We start from the raw sequence: 15,026 nt of genomic DNA, 5'->3' as shown, positions 1-15,026 counted from the left end.
ATTGATATGATTTCTCTTCTTTTACCCTTGTTAAGGTGTGTTTTTATGGCCCAGAAAGTGTTCTATCTTGGTAAATGTTCCATGTGAGCTTGAGAAGAACGTATATTCTGCTATTGTTGCATGAAGCGTTCAATAAATGTCAATCCAGATATTGATGGTGCTGCATTGTTTAATTATGGCCTTATTGATTTTCTGTCTGCTGAATCAGTCAATTACTGATGGAGGGGTTTGAAGTCTCCAACTATAATAGTGATTTCTCTAGTTGTCCTTGAAGTCCTATCTGTTTTTGCCTTACATATTTTGATGTTCTGTTGTTACGCATATATGTATACATTAGGGATTGTTATGCCTTCTTAAAAATTAACCACTTTATCATTATGTAATACTACTCTTTATTTCTTATAATTTTTTTGCTCTGAATTCAGCTTTGCCTGAAATTGATATAGTTGCTCAGCTTTCATTTGATTGGTGTTAAAGTGCTAAATCTTCTCCATCCCTTTGCTTTTAACCAGTTTGCCTATTTATTCATTTATTTATTTATTTATTTTTGTCTTTTCAATCTTTTTTTATTGTTTAAAATATAACATATATTACATATATCTCCTTTTTTTCCCCCATTGACCTTCCCTCAGCCTCCCCTACCCCTGTCACATGCCCTCATCCCACCCCCCCAGTGTCTTGTGGCCATTGGTGTGCTTATATGCATGCATACAAGTCCTTTGGTTGATCTATTTCCCTCCCTCCCCAACACTCCCCAGCCTTCCTGCTGTAATTAGACAGTCTGTTCGGTGCTTTACTGCCTCTGTATCTATCTTTTTATTCATCAGGTTATAATGTTCTTTATTTTCCATAAATGAGTGAGATCATGTGGTATTTCTCTTTCATTGCCTGGCTTATTTCACTTAACAAAATGCTCTTCAGGTCCATCCATGCTGCTGCAAATGGTAAGAATTGCTTCTTTTTTATAGCAGTGTAGTATTCTATTGTGTAAATGAAGCATAGTTTTCTAATCTACTCATCTGCTGATGGGCATTTAGGCTGTTTCCAAATCTTAGCTATGGTGAATTATGCTGCTATGAACATAGGGGTGCATATATCCTTTCTGATTGGTGTCTCTAGCTTCTTGGGATATATTCCTAGAAGTGGGATCACTGGGACAAATGGGAGCTCCATTTTTAGTTTTTTGAGGAAACTCCATACTGTTCTCCACAGTGGCTGCACCAGTCTGCATTCCCACCAGCAGTGCACGAGGATTCCTATTTCTCCACATCCTCGCCAGCACTTGTTGTTTGTTGATTTCTTGATGGTTGCCATTCTGACAGGTGTGAGATGGTACCGCATTGTCGTTTTGATTTGCATCTCTCGGATAATTAGTTACTTTGAGCATGTTTTCATATGTCTCTTGGCCTTCCTTCTGTCTTCTTTTGAAAAGATTCTATTTAGGTCCGTTGCCCATTTTTTTATTGGATCATTTATCTTCCTTTTATTAAGTTGTATAAGTTCCCTGTAGATGTTGGAGATTAAACCTTTATCAGTGATAACATTTGCAAATATGTTCTCCCATTCAGTGGGCTTTCTTGTTGTTTTGTTGATGGTTTCTTTTGCTGTGCAAAAGCTTTTATTTTGATGTAGTCCCATTTGTTTATTTTCTCTTTAGCTTCCATTGCCCTAGGAGCGTTATCGGTGAAGAAATTGCTTCGGCATATGTCTGAGATTTCTCTGCCTGTGGATTCCTCTAGTATTTTTATGGTTTCCCGTCTTATGTTTAAGTCCTGTATCCATTTTGAGTTAATTTTTGTGTATGGTGTAAGTTGGTGGTCTAATTTCATTTTTTGCATGTATCTGTCCAATTTTCCCAACACCATTTATTGAATAGACTGTCTTGACTCCATTGTATGTTCATGCCTCCTTTGTCAAATATTAATTGAGCATAGTGGTTTGGGTCGATATCTGGATACTCTATTCTATTCCATTGGTCTATATGTCTGTTCTTGTGCCAGTACCAGGCAGTTTTGAGAACAGTGACTTTGTAGTATAGCTTGAAATCTGGTATTGAGATCCCACCTACTTTGTTCTTCTTTCTCAGGATTGCTGTGGCTATTCGGGGTCTTTTTTTTATTCCAGATGTATTTTTGGAGAGTTCTTTCTAGATCTGTGAAATATGCTGTTGGTATTTTAATGGGGAGTGCATTGAATCTATAGATTGCTTTGGGTAGTATGGACATTTTAATGATGTTGATTCTACCAATCCATGAACATGGTATGTTCTTCCATCTGTTTACGTCTTCCTCTATATCTTTTTTCAGTGTCCTGTAGTTTTCCGCGTATAAGTCTTTTACCTCCTTAGTTAAGTTTATTCCTAGATATCTTACTTTTTTTGGTACAATGGTAAATGGGATTGCTTTTTTAGTCTCTCTTTCTGTAAGTTCACTATTGGTGTATAGAAATGCCATAGATTTCTGGGAGTTAATTTTGTATCCTGCTACATTGCCAAATTTATTTATTAAGTCTATTAGTTTTTTGATGGAGTCTTTTGGTTTTTTTATGTACAATATCATGTCATCTGCAAATAAGGACAGCTTTACTTCTTCTTTTCCAATTTGGATGCCTTTTATTTCTTCTTCTTGTCTAATTGCAATGGCTAATACTTCCAGTACTATGTCAAACAGGAGTGGTGAGAGTGGGCATCCCTGTCTTGTTCCTGTTCTTAGGGGAAATGGTTTTAGTTTTTGCCTATTGAGTATGATGTTGGCTGTGGGTTTATCATATATGGCTTTTATTATGTTGAGGTCTGATCCTTCTATTCCCACCTTGTTGAGAGTTTTTATCAAGAAAGGGTGTTGGATTTTGTCAAATGCTTTTTCTGCATCAATTGATATGACTATGTGATTTTTATCTCTCAATTTGTCTATGTGATGTATCACGTTTATTGATTTGTGGATATTGTACCATCCCTGCATTCCTGGGATAAACCCTACTTGGTCATGGTGTGTGATCTTTCTGATGTAGTGCTGGATCTGATTTGCTAGAATTTTTTTGTGGATTTTGGCATCTATGTTCATGAGGGATATTGGCCTGTAATTCTCTTTCATTGTGTTGTCTTTATCTGGTTTTTGTATTAGGGTTATGCTGGCTTCATAGAATGAGCTTGGAAGGGTTCCTTCCTCTTAAATTTTTTGGAATAGTCTGAAGAGGATAGGTTTTAGTTCTTCCTTGAATGTTTGGTAAAACTCCCCTGTGAAGCCATCTGGCCCTGGGCTTTTGTTTGCTGGAAGCTTTTTTTGATGACTGCTTCAATTTCTTTCATAGTTATTGGCCTATTGAGATGTTTAGATTCTTCCTGATTGAGTTTTGGAAGATTATATTTTTCTAGGAATATGTCCATTTCCTCCAGGTTGTCCAGTTTGTTGGAATAGAGTTGTTCATAGTATTTTTTTTTTTAAATCCTTTGTATTTTGGTGGGGTCTGTTATTTCTCCTCTTTCATTTCTGATTTTGTTTATTTGGGTCCTCTCTCTTTGCTTCTTGGTGAGCCTGGCTAGAGGTTCATCAATCTTGTTTATCCTTTCAAAGAACCAGCTCTCGGTTTTGTTGATCTTTTGTATTTTTTTTTTTTTTTTTGTCTCAATGTCATTTATCTCCGCTCTGATCTTTATTATTTCCTTCCTTCTGGTTACACTGGGCTTTTCTTATTGCTCTCTTTCTAACTCTTTGAGTTGTAGGGTTAGGTAATTTATTACCATTGTTTCTTGTTTTTTGCAGTAGGCTTGTAGAGCTATGAACTTCCCTCTCAAGACTGCTTTTGCTGTGTCCCATAGATTTTGGATTGTTGTGTTTTCATTGTCATTTGTTGCCATGATGTTTTTTATTTCTTCTTTGATATCTCTGGTAACCCAGTCATTGTTTAATAGCATGCTGTTTAGTCTCCATGTGTTTGATTTTTTGGATTGTTTTTATTGTAGTTGATTTCCAATTTTATGCCACTGTGATCTGAGAAGATGCTTGATATGATTTCTATCTTCTTGAATTTGAAGAGACTTTGCCTATGACCCAACATATGGTCTATCTTTTAAAATGACCCATGTGTACTTGAGAAGAATGTATATTCTGTGGCTTCAGGGTGAAATGTTCTGAAGATGTCAATTAATTCCATCTGGTCTAGTGAGTCATTTAGGATTGATGTTTCTTTTTTTTTTCTCTCTTTTTTTTTAAAAATAAATCTTTATTGTTCAGATTATTACAGGTGTTCCTCTTTTTTTCCCCCATAGCTCCCCTCCACCTGATTTCCCCACCCCACCCCATGCCCTTACCCCCCGCCACTGCCTGCATACATAGGTGTAAGCTTTTTGTCCAGTCTCTTCCCACACCCCTCACACCCCCTCCCCGCTGAGAATTGTCAGTCCACTCCCTTTCTATGTCCCTAATTCTATTATATTCACCAGTCCATTCTGTTCTTCAGATTTTTTATTCACTTGATTTTTAGATTCACTTGTTGGTAGGTATGTATTTGATGTCATTTTGTTGTTCATAATTTTTATCTTTACCTTTTTCTTCTTCTTCCTCTTCTTAAAGAACACCCTTCAGCATTTCATGTAATCCTGGTTTGGTGGTGATGAACTCCTTTAGCTTTTTCTTGTCTGTGAAGCTCTTTATCTGATGTTCAATTCTGAATGATAGCTTTGCTGGGTAGAGTAATCTTGGTTGTAGGTTCTTGCTGTTCATCACTTTGAATATTTCTTGCCACTCCCTTCTGGCCTGCATAGTTTCTGCCGAGAAATCAGCTGACAGTCGTATGGGTGCTCCCTTGTAGGTAATTAACTGCTTTTTTCTTGCTGCTTTCAAGATTCTCTCTTTGTCTTTTGCCCTTGGCATTTTAATTATGATGTGTCTTGGTGTGGTCCTCTTTGGATTCCTCTTGTATGGGGTTCTGTGTGCTTCCTGGACTTGTAAGACTATTTCTTTCACCAGGTAAGGAAAGTTTTCTGTCATTATTTCTTCTAATAGGTTTTCAATATTTTGCTCTTTCTCTTCTTCTGGCACCCCAAAAATTTGGATGTTGGTACGCTTAAAGTTGTCCCAGAGGCTCCTTACACTATCTTCATATTTTTGGATTTTTTCTTTTTGTTTTTCTGGTTGGGTGTTTTTTGTTTCCTCATATTTCAGATCTTTGGTTTGATTCTTGGGGTACGTTGATCTACAGTTGAATTTCTGTATATTCTTTATTTCAGACATTGTATGCTTAATTTCTGATTGGTCCTTTTTCATTTTTTTGGCATTCTCATTAAGGTCCTTGAAGGTCTCACTAAGCTCCTAGGAGGTCTCATCAAGTTTCTCGGCGGTTTTTAGAAGATTCTTGAGTAACCTTATAAATGTGGTTCTGAACTCTATGTCATCCATTAGTTTGCTTTCCTCCATTTCTCTCATTCGTGACATGTTTCTTTGTCTCTGCATTTTGCTGCTTCCTTGTGTTGATGGAGTGGCTTTGTGTGGTAGGTGACCTATAGGGGCCAGTAGCTCAGCCTCCACAATCACCTGAGGTGGAAGCCTTTGGTACACCCCTTTGTGGGCTGAGTGCAAAGTCTTGGTGTAGTTAAGCCTTCATTGCCGTTGGTACACTGGGAGGAACTGACCTCCAGGCCAATTGGCTGTGAGGACCCGCTGTGTCTATAATGAAAGAACTGCTGCACTGGAGACACGCTTATGGTGCAGGACTTGTTTCAGTGGGGCTTTGGTGCTCACTGAGTCTGCCTCTTGAATGTGTCACTTACGGATGTGAGGAGTTGAAATCTGGTGTCTCACACTGACCACTAGGTACACTGGCTTCTGGATCTCCAATGGGGTGCAGGTCAGCTACTGTCTCAGGTCACCCAGCTGGAGCTACAGCAAGAACTACAGTTTTCTCCTCTTTACTTGGGGTTTGGAGGTTTTGGAGCTGTCTGACCCGGGCTGCAAGTTTGCTAGGTTAAGCTGCGATAGGGCAGGCCATTCATATGTTAAAGCCGCTGCTTGGAGCTTGGGTGGGTTCGTAGATTGTGCAGGGCGGGGTCTCAGGGCGTGACTAGCCTAGGGTGTGGCAAACAGCGATGGCTGCCAGTAAGCCGGCTCTTTGGCTCTGCATCTCCGACCGTGTCCCCGCGTCCCGCGCCCCAGCACAATAAACAATTGTTCCTGCGCGCAGCCCTGCAAGCAAGCCTCCCTCACTTTCCGACCCCACGGCAGACAGTCCAGCTTCTCCCCGTAGGAGTTTGGGTCCCCCGCATCTCCCCAGAAACTGGAGTTCAGAGTAATCGGGAGCTTATCTCCCTTTGGGTTGAAAACAGCAGCGCTCCCAGTCACCCGTCGCCAGCCCGATTCATGCGTCTCCGTACCTCAGCTTTTCAGCACTTGTGCACGTCTCAGTGCTGTTTGCTTTTTCCTTCTAGTTGTAGAACTTCCACTCAGCCAGCTTTCCCGTGGTTCTGGGTGATAGACGTTTTTTCTTTTAGTTGTAGTTTTGAAATTGTTGTGCGAGGCAGCAGTTTAGGTGTTTACCTACGCCGCCATCTTGGATCTCCTTCGGATTGGTGTTTCTTTGCTGATTTTTTGTTTAGAGGATTTGTCCAATGGTGATAGTGGGGTATTAAAGTCTCCTACTATGATTGTATTGCTGTCAATCTCTCCCTTGATATCTTCCAGGAGTTTTTTTATGTATTTGGTTGCTCCTGTATTTGGTGCTTATATGTTTACCAGAGTTATTTCTCCTTGTAGGATTGCTCCTTTTAGTATTTTGAAGTGGCCTTCCTTATCTCTTGATATGTCCTTCACTTTGTTATCTGATTTGTCAGATATAAGTATTGCTACCCCAGCTTTTTTTTTCATTTCCATTCGCCTGAAAAGCCTTTTTCCATCCTTTCATCCTCAGTCTGTGTGCGTCTTTTTTTCTGAGGTGGGTTTCTTGTAGACAGCAGATATATGGGTCGTGTTTTCTTATCCAATCCGTTACCCTATGTCTTTTGACTGGTGCATTTAATTCATTTACATTTAAAGTTATTATTGATAGGTGCTTATTTGTCGCCATTTTTATTCTTTACCCCTGTGTTTCTTCTTCACTTCCTATTTCTTTTTTTTTACAGCAGACCCTTTAGCATTTCTTGCATTGCTGGTTTGGTGTTAATAAATTCCCTTAGTCCTTTTTTGTCTGTGAAGCTCCTGATTTCACCTTCAATTTTGATTGGTAGCCTTGCTGGGTACAGTATTCTTGGGTTCAGACCCTTCCTTTGTATGACTTTGTATATTTCATTCCATTTCCTTCTGCCCTGATGAGTTTCTGTTGAGAAATCAGTTGCTTGTCTGATGGGGGTTCCTTTGTAGCTAATTTTCTGTCTCTCTCTGGCCCACTTTTAAGATTCTTTGTCGTTGGTGTTTGCCAATTTAATTATAATGTGCCTTGGCATTGGTCTTTTGGGGTTCATTTTGCTTGGGACTCTGTGAGCTTCTTGGATTTGTGTGGGTTTTTTCTTCCCTGTATCAGGGAAGTTTTTTGTCATTTCTTCAAGCAGGTTTTCTATTCCTTGCTCAGTTTCCTCTCCTTCTGGAACCCCTATTATGCAGATGTTGTTTTGTTTCGTGTTGTCCCAAAGTTCCCTTAGGCTCTCCGCCTGCTTTTTAATTTTTTTTTTCTAGAAGCTGCTCTACTTGGGTATTTTTTCCTACCTTGTCTTCTAGCTCACTGATGCAGTCCTCTGCTTCTTCTAGTCTACTCTTGATGCTTTCTATTGAGTTCTTTACAGCAGCGATGTCATTTTTCATTTCTTCTTGGTTCTTCATTTCCTCTTGGTTCTTACACATATTGTCGAATTTGTCTTCCATTCTTTTCAGCCACCTTATGACCATTTCTCTGAATTCTTTCTCTGGCAGGTTGCTTGCCTCCATTTCATTTACTTCCTTTTCTGGTGATGCCTGCTTTTCTTTCATATGCGGGCTGTTTCTTTGTTTCCTTATGGTCTCTCTTCTCCGGGTGTCTGGTTATGTAGTTCTCTCTCTCCATATCCCAGGTGAAATCTGACCTTTCTGTGGTGGAATGTAGAGCTCCTCTGAATCCGCGTGTTTGCGCCAATTGGGGACCGGTGCTCTGGGGTTCGCAGCTGTTCGGTGGGTGCCGTAGTTGTAGATTTTCAGGCTTATGATAACATCCACTTTCCCCTTCATGATGGCGCGGTCTCCGTGTCCGAGCCGGTCGCTCTGGGTGGGAACCCAGCAGCCGTGGGGGCTGCCCAGTCAGGGGAGCCCTGTCCAGCAGTCCCCCACCATCTCCTGGAGTATAGCTGTCCCTCAACTTACCAACAGACACTGCCCGTGCGACCCTTAGCTGTTCTTTCTATCTGCTCCGGGACAAGGCTCGGGACACGTCTGTCTATTCTGCTGCCATTTTTTCCTCCTCTGCCTTTATATTTAACTTGATATAGTTCGGTCTTATTTTTTATCCACTCTGACAGTCTCTGTCTTTTAATTGGTATGTTTAGACCATTGACATTTAAAGTGATTATTGATATAGTTTGATCTACCATTTCCTAACAGTTTTGCCTAAGGGTATATTTTGTCTTTGTTTTCTTTCTTTCTTCCTTCCTTCCTTCCTTCCTTCCTTCCTTCCTTCCTTCCTTCCTTCCTCTCTCTCTCTCTCCCCCCTTCTCTGGTTTTATTTGAGCATTTTATATGGTTATATTTTCTCTCCTCTCTTAATATATAAATTATACTTCTTTTTAACTCTTTTTTTTGGTTGCCTTAAATTTGTAGTGAACCAACTTACAACTAATCTAAGTCCACTTTAAATAACACTGTTACACTAAATGAAATCTCTCATAAACTTAAGAAACAAAATCTTAGTAGAGAGAAGGGAACTTCCTCAAATACACAGTCAACTGCCCCCCCCCCCCACCCATTTGAGTCTGTAGATGGTAGAAGAATAAAGAATTAAGCTCAAATCTTCCAAAGGGTGTAACTGAGTTTCCCATAGTCTTTTATGGTTGATGAGATAGATGTCAGCCTCATATCTTGGGAAACAGGGAAAAATTAGTAGTGAACAAATTAGATACGGATTACTAAAACTACAATTCAGACTTGACCCAGCCCAATCTATGATTGGATTGGTGTGATCAGCCCCTCACCCTAGCTGATTAGAAGAGGAAGCTCTGCACTTATGATTTGGCTACTTTAGTGGGAAAAAAGATATATATATTCATACATAAATGTATAAATTTCATGAATATATACTTTGAGATCCTGTTATAAAACATCTTTATTCATATTTGAAGTATGACTATATATGTGCATATTATGTATAATTTTTACTCAGAAGAAAATTATGTAAAACTGGTGTTGTTTTTTAGGCTTTATGGACTAAACAATTTAGGATAGCATCTATTTTCTCATCTAATTTAATATTATTAGGAGACAGGTGGAACTGTCTTCTAATAGAAGACCAAATATTTTTTTCTCTATTTTCCATTTGGTCCAGGGCACTAAAATTTAGAAGACCAAATATATACAATTCTTAAGAAATTTAAACATGGATTTTTTTTATTTAATAAAATCTAGTTAGGAAACGTCATCTGATGTTAAACTCAGATTGACCAATCACAATTTTTTCTCTGAATTTACCTGAGGACTTATTTAAACTTCAGTTTTATGAATAACAAATAATTTGACTTTTATGCTTATATATTGTGTAGAAAGGAAGCATAGTTTCATATTATTTTTCTAGTTATCATGTAAGCTGTTTTACTCTTATGTAACAATAAGAAATTAAAATATCTTCTAATTTAAAAATAATTGAGGTTTAGTCGCTTGCCTTATTTTATAAAAAATCAATATTCAGCAACTATTTAACATGATAGAGTGAGAAGTAGTGAATTGGTATATACAGAATGTTAAAAAGTAATGTTTTTTATAGGCAGAGCTTCTAGATGCTGCAGCTGGCATTCATGTACGGTTCAGATTTGGTGGTGTAAGTATGGATGAATTCTTACTTGTAGTTTTTTAAAATATATTTTTATTGATATCAGAGAGGAAGGAAGAGGGAGAGAGAGATAGAAACATCAATGATGAGAGAGAACCACTGATCAGCTGCCTCTTGCATGCCCTCCACTGGGGATCGAGCCCACAACCCGGGCATGCACCCCTGACCGGAATCGAACCTGGGACCTCTCAGTCTGCAGGCCAATGCTCCATCCACTGAGCCAAACCAGCTAGGGCCTTACTTGTAGTTTTAAAGTACATTTATATTTAATTTTAAAGATGTAATTTTTAAAATGTAAACCATTTTGTTATTAGATTGCAACGGTCCTTTGTACTTTTCCATCTACAGGTTAAATTTCCGCCTGACATATACTATAAAATTTTTACTGAAAGACATGTTGAAGATCTGTGTGCTAATAGCCCTAGAGATTACACAAAACTTTCAGCAAAATATGCATCTCATATTAGAAGTGATAATCTTCAGAAACAGGATCGTAGAGGCTGGTATCGTCGTATAGAGAACAATGGCTGGAGGCTTGTTTCTGATAGAGTAAGAAAAAAGAAATATTAATAATTTTGAATCTTTAATATTTGTAAACCAATTTATCTTTTTTAAAATTAATTTTAAATTATTTTTTAAATAGTAAATCCTAGTAATTTAGTTGATAAAAATTGCTTAGTTAACTACTCTGGGGTTACTAATGATACTTCAAGATACGGAAATATATCTATATCTATTTTTTTATACATTTAATTCTACTTTTAGTAATTTTGATTGAAGCCATCTTTAGGTACTCCCTGGTACTCAGCAGTTTACCATTTTGATATCAAAGCAAATGTGAAGATGTTGACTCTGTATTAATATTTGGACTAGAAGTGGGAGTTCTTGAGAACAATTATAACATTTTCTCTTACAGAGCTTATAATAGCAGAGACTGGTGGAAAATCATTTGAATTTTCATGGTGTTGGGAAACTTAACATGTATTAATATTAATTGAACAGACTGATTTTAAATATACATAGATCCTAATGCTATATGTGATTCAGGAACTTTTCTATAGATACCCATGTTTAATCTCTTTTGTGGAAATAATTTCTACCTAAGGATATTTGTAAGGTTACATTTTATAGGTTAACATGATCTGGTTCTGTAGCTCTAGATGTCTGTTTAAATTGCTTCGAAAATCTTCATCAAATCTTCAGTCCTCAGATGATAGAATGTGGTATGTTGAATATACTAAATATGAAAAGTGAAAATGATCAAGGTATGCATTTATTCAACAAACTTGATTGCATACCAAACATGTGTCAGGCATTGTACCAAATGCTAAGGATATAATCCTATATAATAATCCTATATAATAAAGAGGTAATATGCAAATTGACCATCACTCCAACACACAAGATGGCCGGCAGAGGAGGGTAGTTGTGGGCTATCAGGCCAGCAGGGGAGAGCAGTTAGGGGTGACCAGGCCAGCAGAGGAGGGAAATTGTGGGCGACCAGACCTGCAGGGGAGGGCAGTTGGGGGCAATTGGGCTGGCAGGGAAGCAGTTAGGCGTTGATCAGACTGGTAGGGGAGTGGTTAGGGGGTGATCAGACTGGCAGGCAGAGCGGTTAGGAGCAATCAGGCAGGCAGGCAGGTGAGCAGTTGGGAGCCAGCAGTCCTGGATTGTGAGAGGGATGTCCGATTGCCCATTTAGGCCTGATCACACCAGATCGGGTGCAAGCTGGGTTGAGAGACACACACCCCCATGCATGAATTTCGTGCACTGGGCCTCTGGTAGTAAATAAGAATAGTTGCTCTCCTCAAGCAGTTTGCCTTTTAGTTTGGGAGACATTTAGTAAATAGGATATTTCAATATAATGCAATAAAAATGTGCTTTAATAGTGGCAAATACAGAATGTTGTGGGGAATAGCAAACTCTCCTCCTTATTATTTAATGTGTGTGTGGTAGATGAAGGGGAATGAATCAAAAGTAGGAAAATAGACTACCAGTTAGGATACAGTGTTATACAAGGGAAACCACATACTCTCAGGATGTAAAGGTAAGACTTCTGTGTTCTTGGAGCCTGCCTATATTCCCTTAGAATTAGGGTATTCAAAAGTAACCAGCACTAAGAATAGGTCAGGTCTGTTCTTGTGAGAAACTAAAACACTTAGAATATGTCTATTCATTCAACAAATACTTAAGTACCTCAGTACACTAGTACCTGATCAGTCTTTCTGTGGCATGTGTCTCTAAAGGCTCCCTGTGCTATTCACCCATCACTAAATTAGAAATACCTTTCAAGGGTTTATCTTACCCTCTATTTCTATCTTGGCATATTCGTATTGAGCACACAGAAGTTATTGTCTATAGTCAGATAACCTCACAATCAGTATTTCAATATTTTGTGTATTCTTGTTTTATTTCTCAATAGTTTTGGGTGTCTACTGAAGATGCAATTGTGGAAGACAAAAAGGAAACCAAATTTCATTTCTCTAAACTGAAAAGAAGACAAGATATAGAAAAAAAGAGAAAAATTAAAAAAATAGAATGGATGAGGCAAATGTAAGTTGATGACTTACTAAAAAGTATATAGTATTTTAAGATTTTAATTTTTTGCTATTATTACTAAAATAATTACGTTATGTATTTATTTTGCAATATGGTAGAAAGCTTTATTTCCATGGAATTACACCACTGAGTTTCCAAAGTCCCATTTCCCTACAGAGGAAGTGTAGCTGGGATTTTTTTCTTTAAAAAAAAAATGTTTTTTATTGATTTTTTAGAGAGAAGGGAGAGGAAGAGAGAGGTAGAAACATCGATAGATTACCCCCTGCACACTCCCCTTGGGGATCAAGCCTGCAATCTGGGCTTGTGCTCCTCCTGGAATCAAACTGGCGGCCTCTTGGTGCATGGGACGATACTCTACCAATTGAGCCACTCCAGCCAGGTTGGGGTTTCAATAGAGCTAGAAGCAAAACCAGTGTCTAGAGCTTCCTTTCCATGTTGGGCCAGGTCCAATCCAGCATCAGGCTAGCTGCAGTCCATTAATGGGGGCTAAGGGGAGTGTCATTTTTAAAAGAAAATTTAAGTTATAATTTTAAAAATACATAGAAAGCAAACATTAATAAATGCCTATTATGTGCCAGACATGGTTGAGCTTCAGGAAGTAAATAGGAAAAGATATGCTGTCTTGGACCTTAAGGAAATCACATTCTATTGGAATATCAGATATGAAAATAAGCATTTATTTTTATATATCAACTAGAGGCCTGGTGCCCAAAATTTGTGCATATGAAATTCATCCCTCATCCTGGCCTTCGCCCTCTCATAGTCCAGGAGCCCCCGGGGAGCAGGCTTAAGCCATCAGTCAGACATCCTTAGCGCTGCCATGGAGATGGAGGAGGCTGCCGCCACCACCGCTGCACTCACCAGCCGTGAGTCTGGCTGAGTGGTGCTCCCCCTGTGGGAGTGCACTGGCCACCAGGGGGCAGCTACTGCGTTGAATGTCTGCCCCTGGTGGTCAGTGCGCATCATAGCGACCAGTCATTCCACTGTTCATTCGATTTGCATATTAGTCTTTTATTATATAGGACTAGAGGCCCGGCGCACAAAATTTGTACACTCAGGGGGGGTCCCTCAGCCTGGCCTGCACCCTCTCGCAGTCCAGGAGCCCTGCAATCGATCACCTAGCAGAGGGAGGACCCGCCCACCCACCACAGCACCACCGGCCGGGTAGCCTGGGCCTCACTCTGAGGAGGCAATTGTGAGGCAATGGCAGGCAATGGCCCCCCAACTAATCACATCGCACCTGCCTTGGCTGGCCTGGCGCCAGTGCATGTCATAGTGTGATTTTCTGGATGGTCGTCCAGACAGTCATTCTGCTGTTTGGTCATTTGATTGATTTGCATATTATGCTTTTATTATTATAGATAACTTTCATTTGGCTCCCTAGACCCACTCAACCCTTATTTCTGCCCTAAGAGACTGACTGTGTGGATTGTAATAAAAGTTATTCTGGACCTATGTAACACATGTTAAAAGCAAGTGTCAAAAAATCAAATGTTTCCAAGTTTACTTGACCGCATAACAAAACAAAGCCCCAGAATATTGCAAGGAATACAAAAACCTCCAGTACCTGACATCACATAAAATTCACAATGTCTACCACATAGTGATCAATTAGCAGGCATACAAAGAGACAGGAAAATAGATTCCAAGTGAGGAGATTAATCAATAGCACCAGACCCACCAAAATTATATTTTAAAATGAATATGAAAGAAAAACTTTTCAGACAAACAAAAGCTAACTTCTCTCATCACACAGACCAGCACAAAAAATATTAAGTTCAAGCAGAAGAAAATGATTCTAGGTAGAAATATGGATCTTTACAAAAATGAAGAATACCAAAAATGGTAACTATGTAAATAAATATGAAGCACTTTTTTTCTTACAAATCAAATCTTCTTAAAAGGTAATTAACTAACTACTAGACTGTACACTTAAAAATAGTTAAGATGATAAATCTTGTAAAATTTTGAAAATATTTTTATTGATTTCAGAGAGGAAGGGTGAGGGAGAGAGAGATAGAAACATCAATAACGAGAGGGAATCATTGATTGGCTGCCTCCTGCACACCCCACACTGGGGATTGAGCCCTCAACTCAGGCATGTGCCCTGACCAAGAATCGAACCTTGACCTCCTGTTTCATAGGTCGACGCTCAACCACTGAGCCACATTGGTCGGGCTTGTTAAATATTTTTACCACAAATTTAAAAAAGATAATAAAATTTTTATTGTGAAGAAATAAGTTAATATTGATATTGCCAATGAAGTTCTACTTAAATTCTTGATTCCACAATTGTACTCCTTTTCTCTTATATTGAAAATCTTCTTTTCAAAAAATATATAATTGCTTATTTTTTCTGACAATACAAGTAAATAGTTACAAAAGTGACTGTAATATAAACATGACACAATTGCTAAATAAAGTTCAAAAAATTGCCCAGGCTGCAGCTGGGCAACCCAGCACTGACTTCCAGA

The 15,026-nt window shown here is 38.8% G+C and overlaps 1 protein-coding gene across 1 annotated transcript in view; it reads left to right on the top strand.

The window, feature by feature from the left end:
- LOC308233570 (protein MFI) overlaps positions 1 to 15,026 on the top strand; it is a gene marked incomplete at both ends in the record, with an annotated part of 57,816 nt that overhangs the window by 28,261 nt on the left and 14,529 nt on the right. The window contains 3 exons of the mRNA XM_080640583.1: positions 9,928 to 9,981; positions 10,342 to 10,542; positions 12,416 to 12,546. Of these exons, the coding sequence (XP_080496709.1) occupies positions 9,928 to 9,981; positions 10,342 to 10,542; positions 12,416 to 12,546 (386 nt within the window). The remainder of the gene's footprint in view (positions 1 to 9,927; positions 9,982 to 10,341; positions 10,543 to 12,415; positions 12,547 to 15,026) is intronic.

The sequence above is a fragment of the Plecotus auritus genome, assembly GCF_963455305.1.
Source record: "Plecotus auritus genome assembly, chromosome: 9".
Classification (NCBI taxonomy): domain Eukaryota; kingdom Metazoa; phylum Chordata; class Mammalia; order Chiroptera; family Vespertilionidae; genus Plecotus; species Plecotus auritus.
This window is presented reverse-complemented; position numbering and strand designations above follow the sequence as displayed.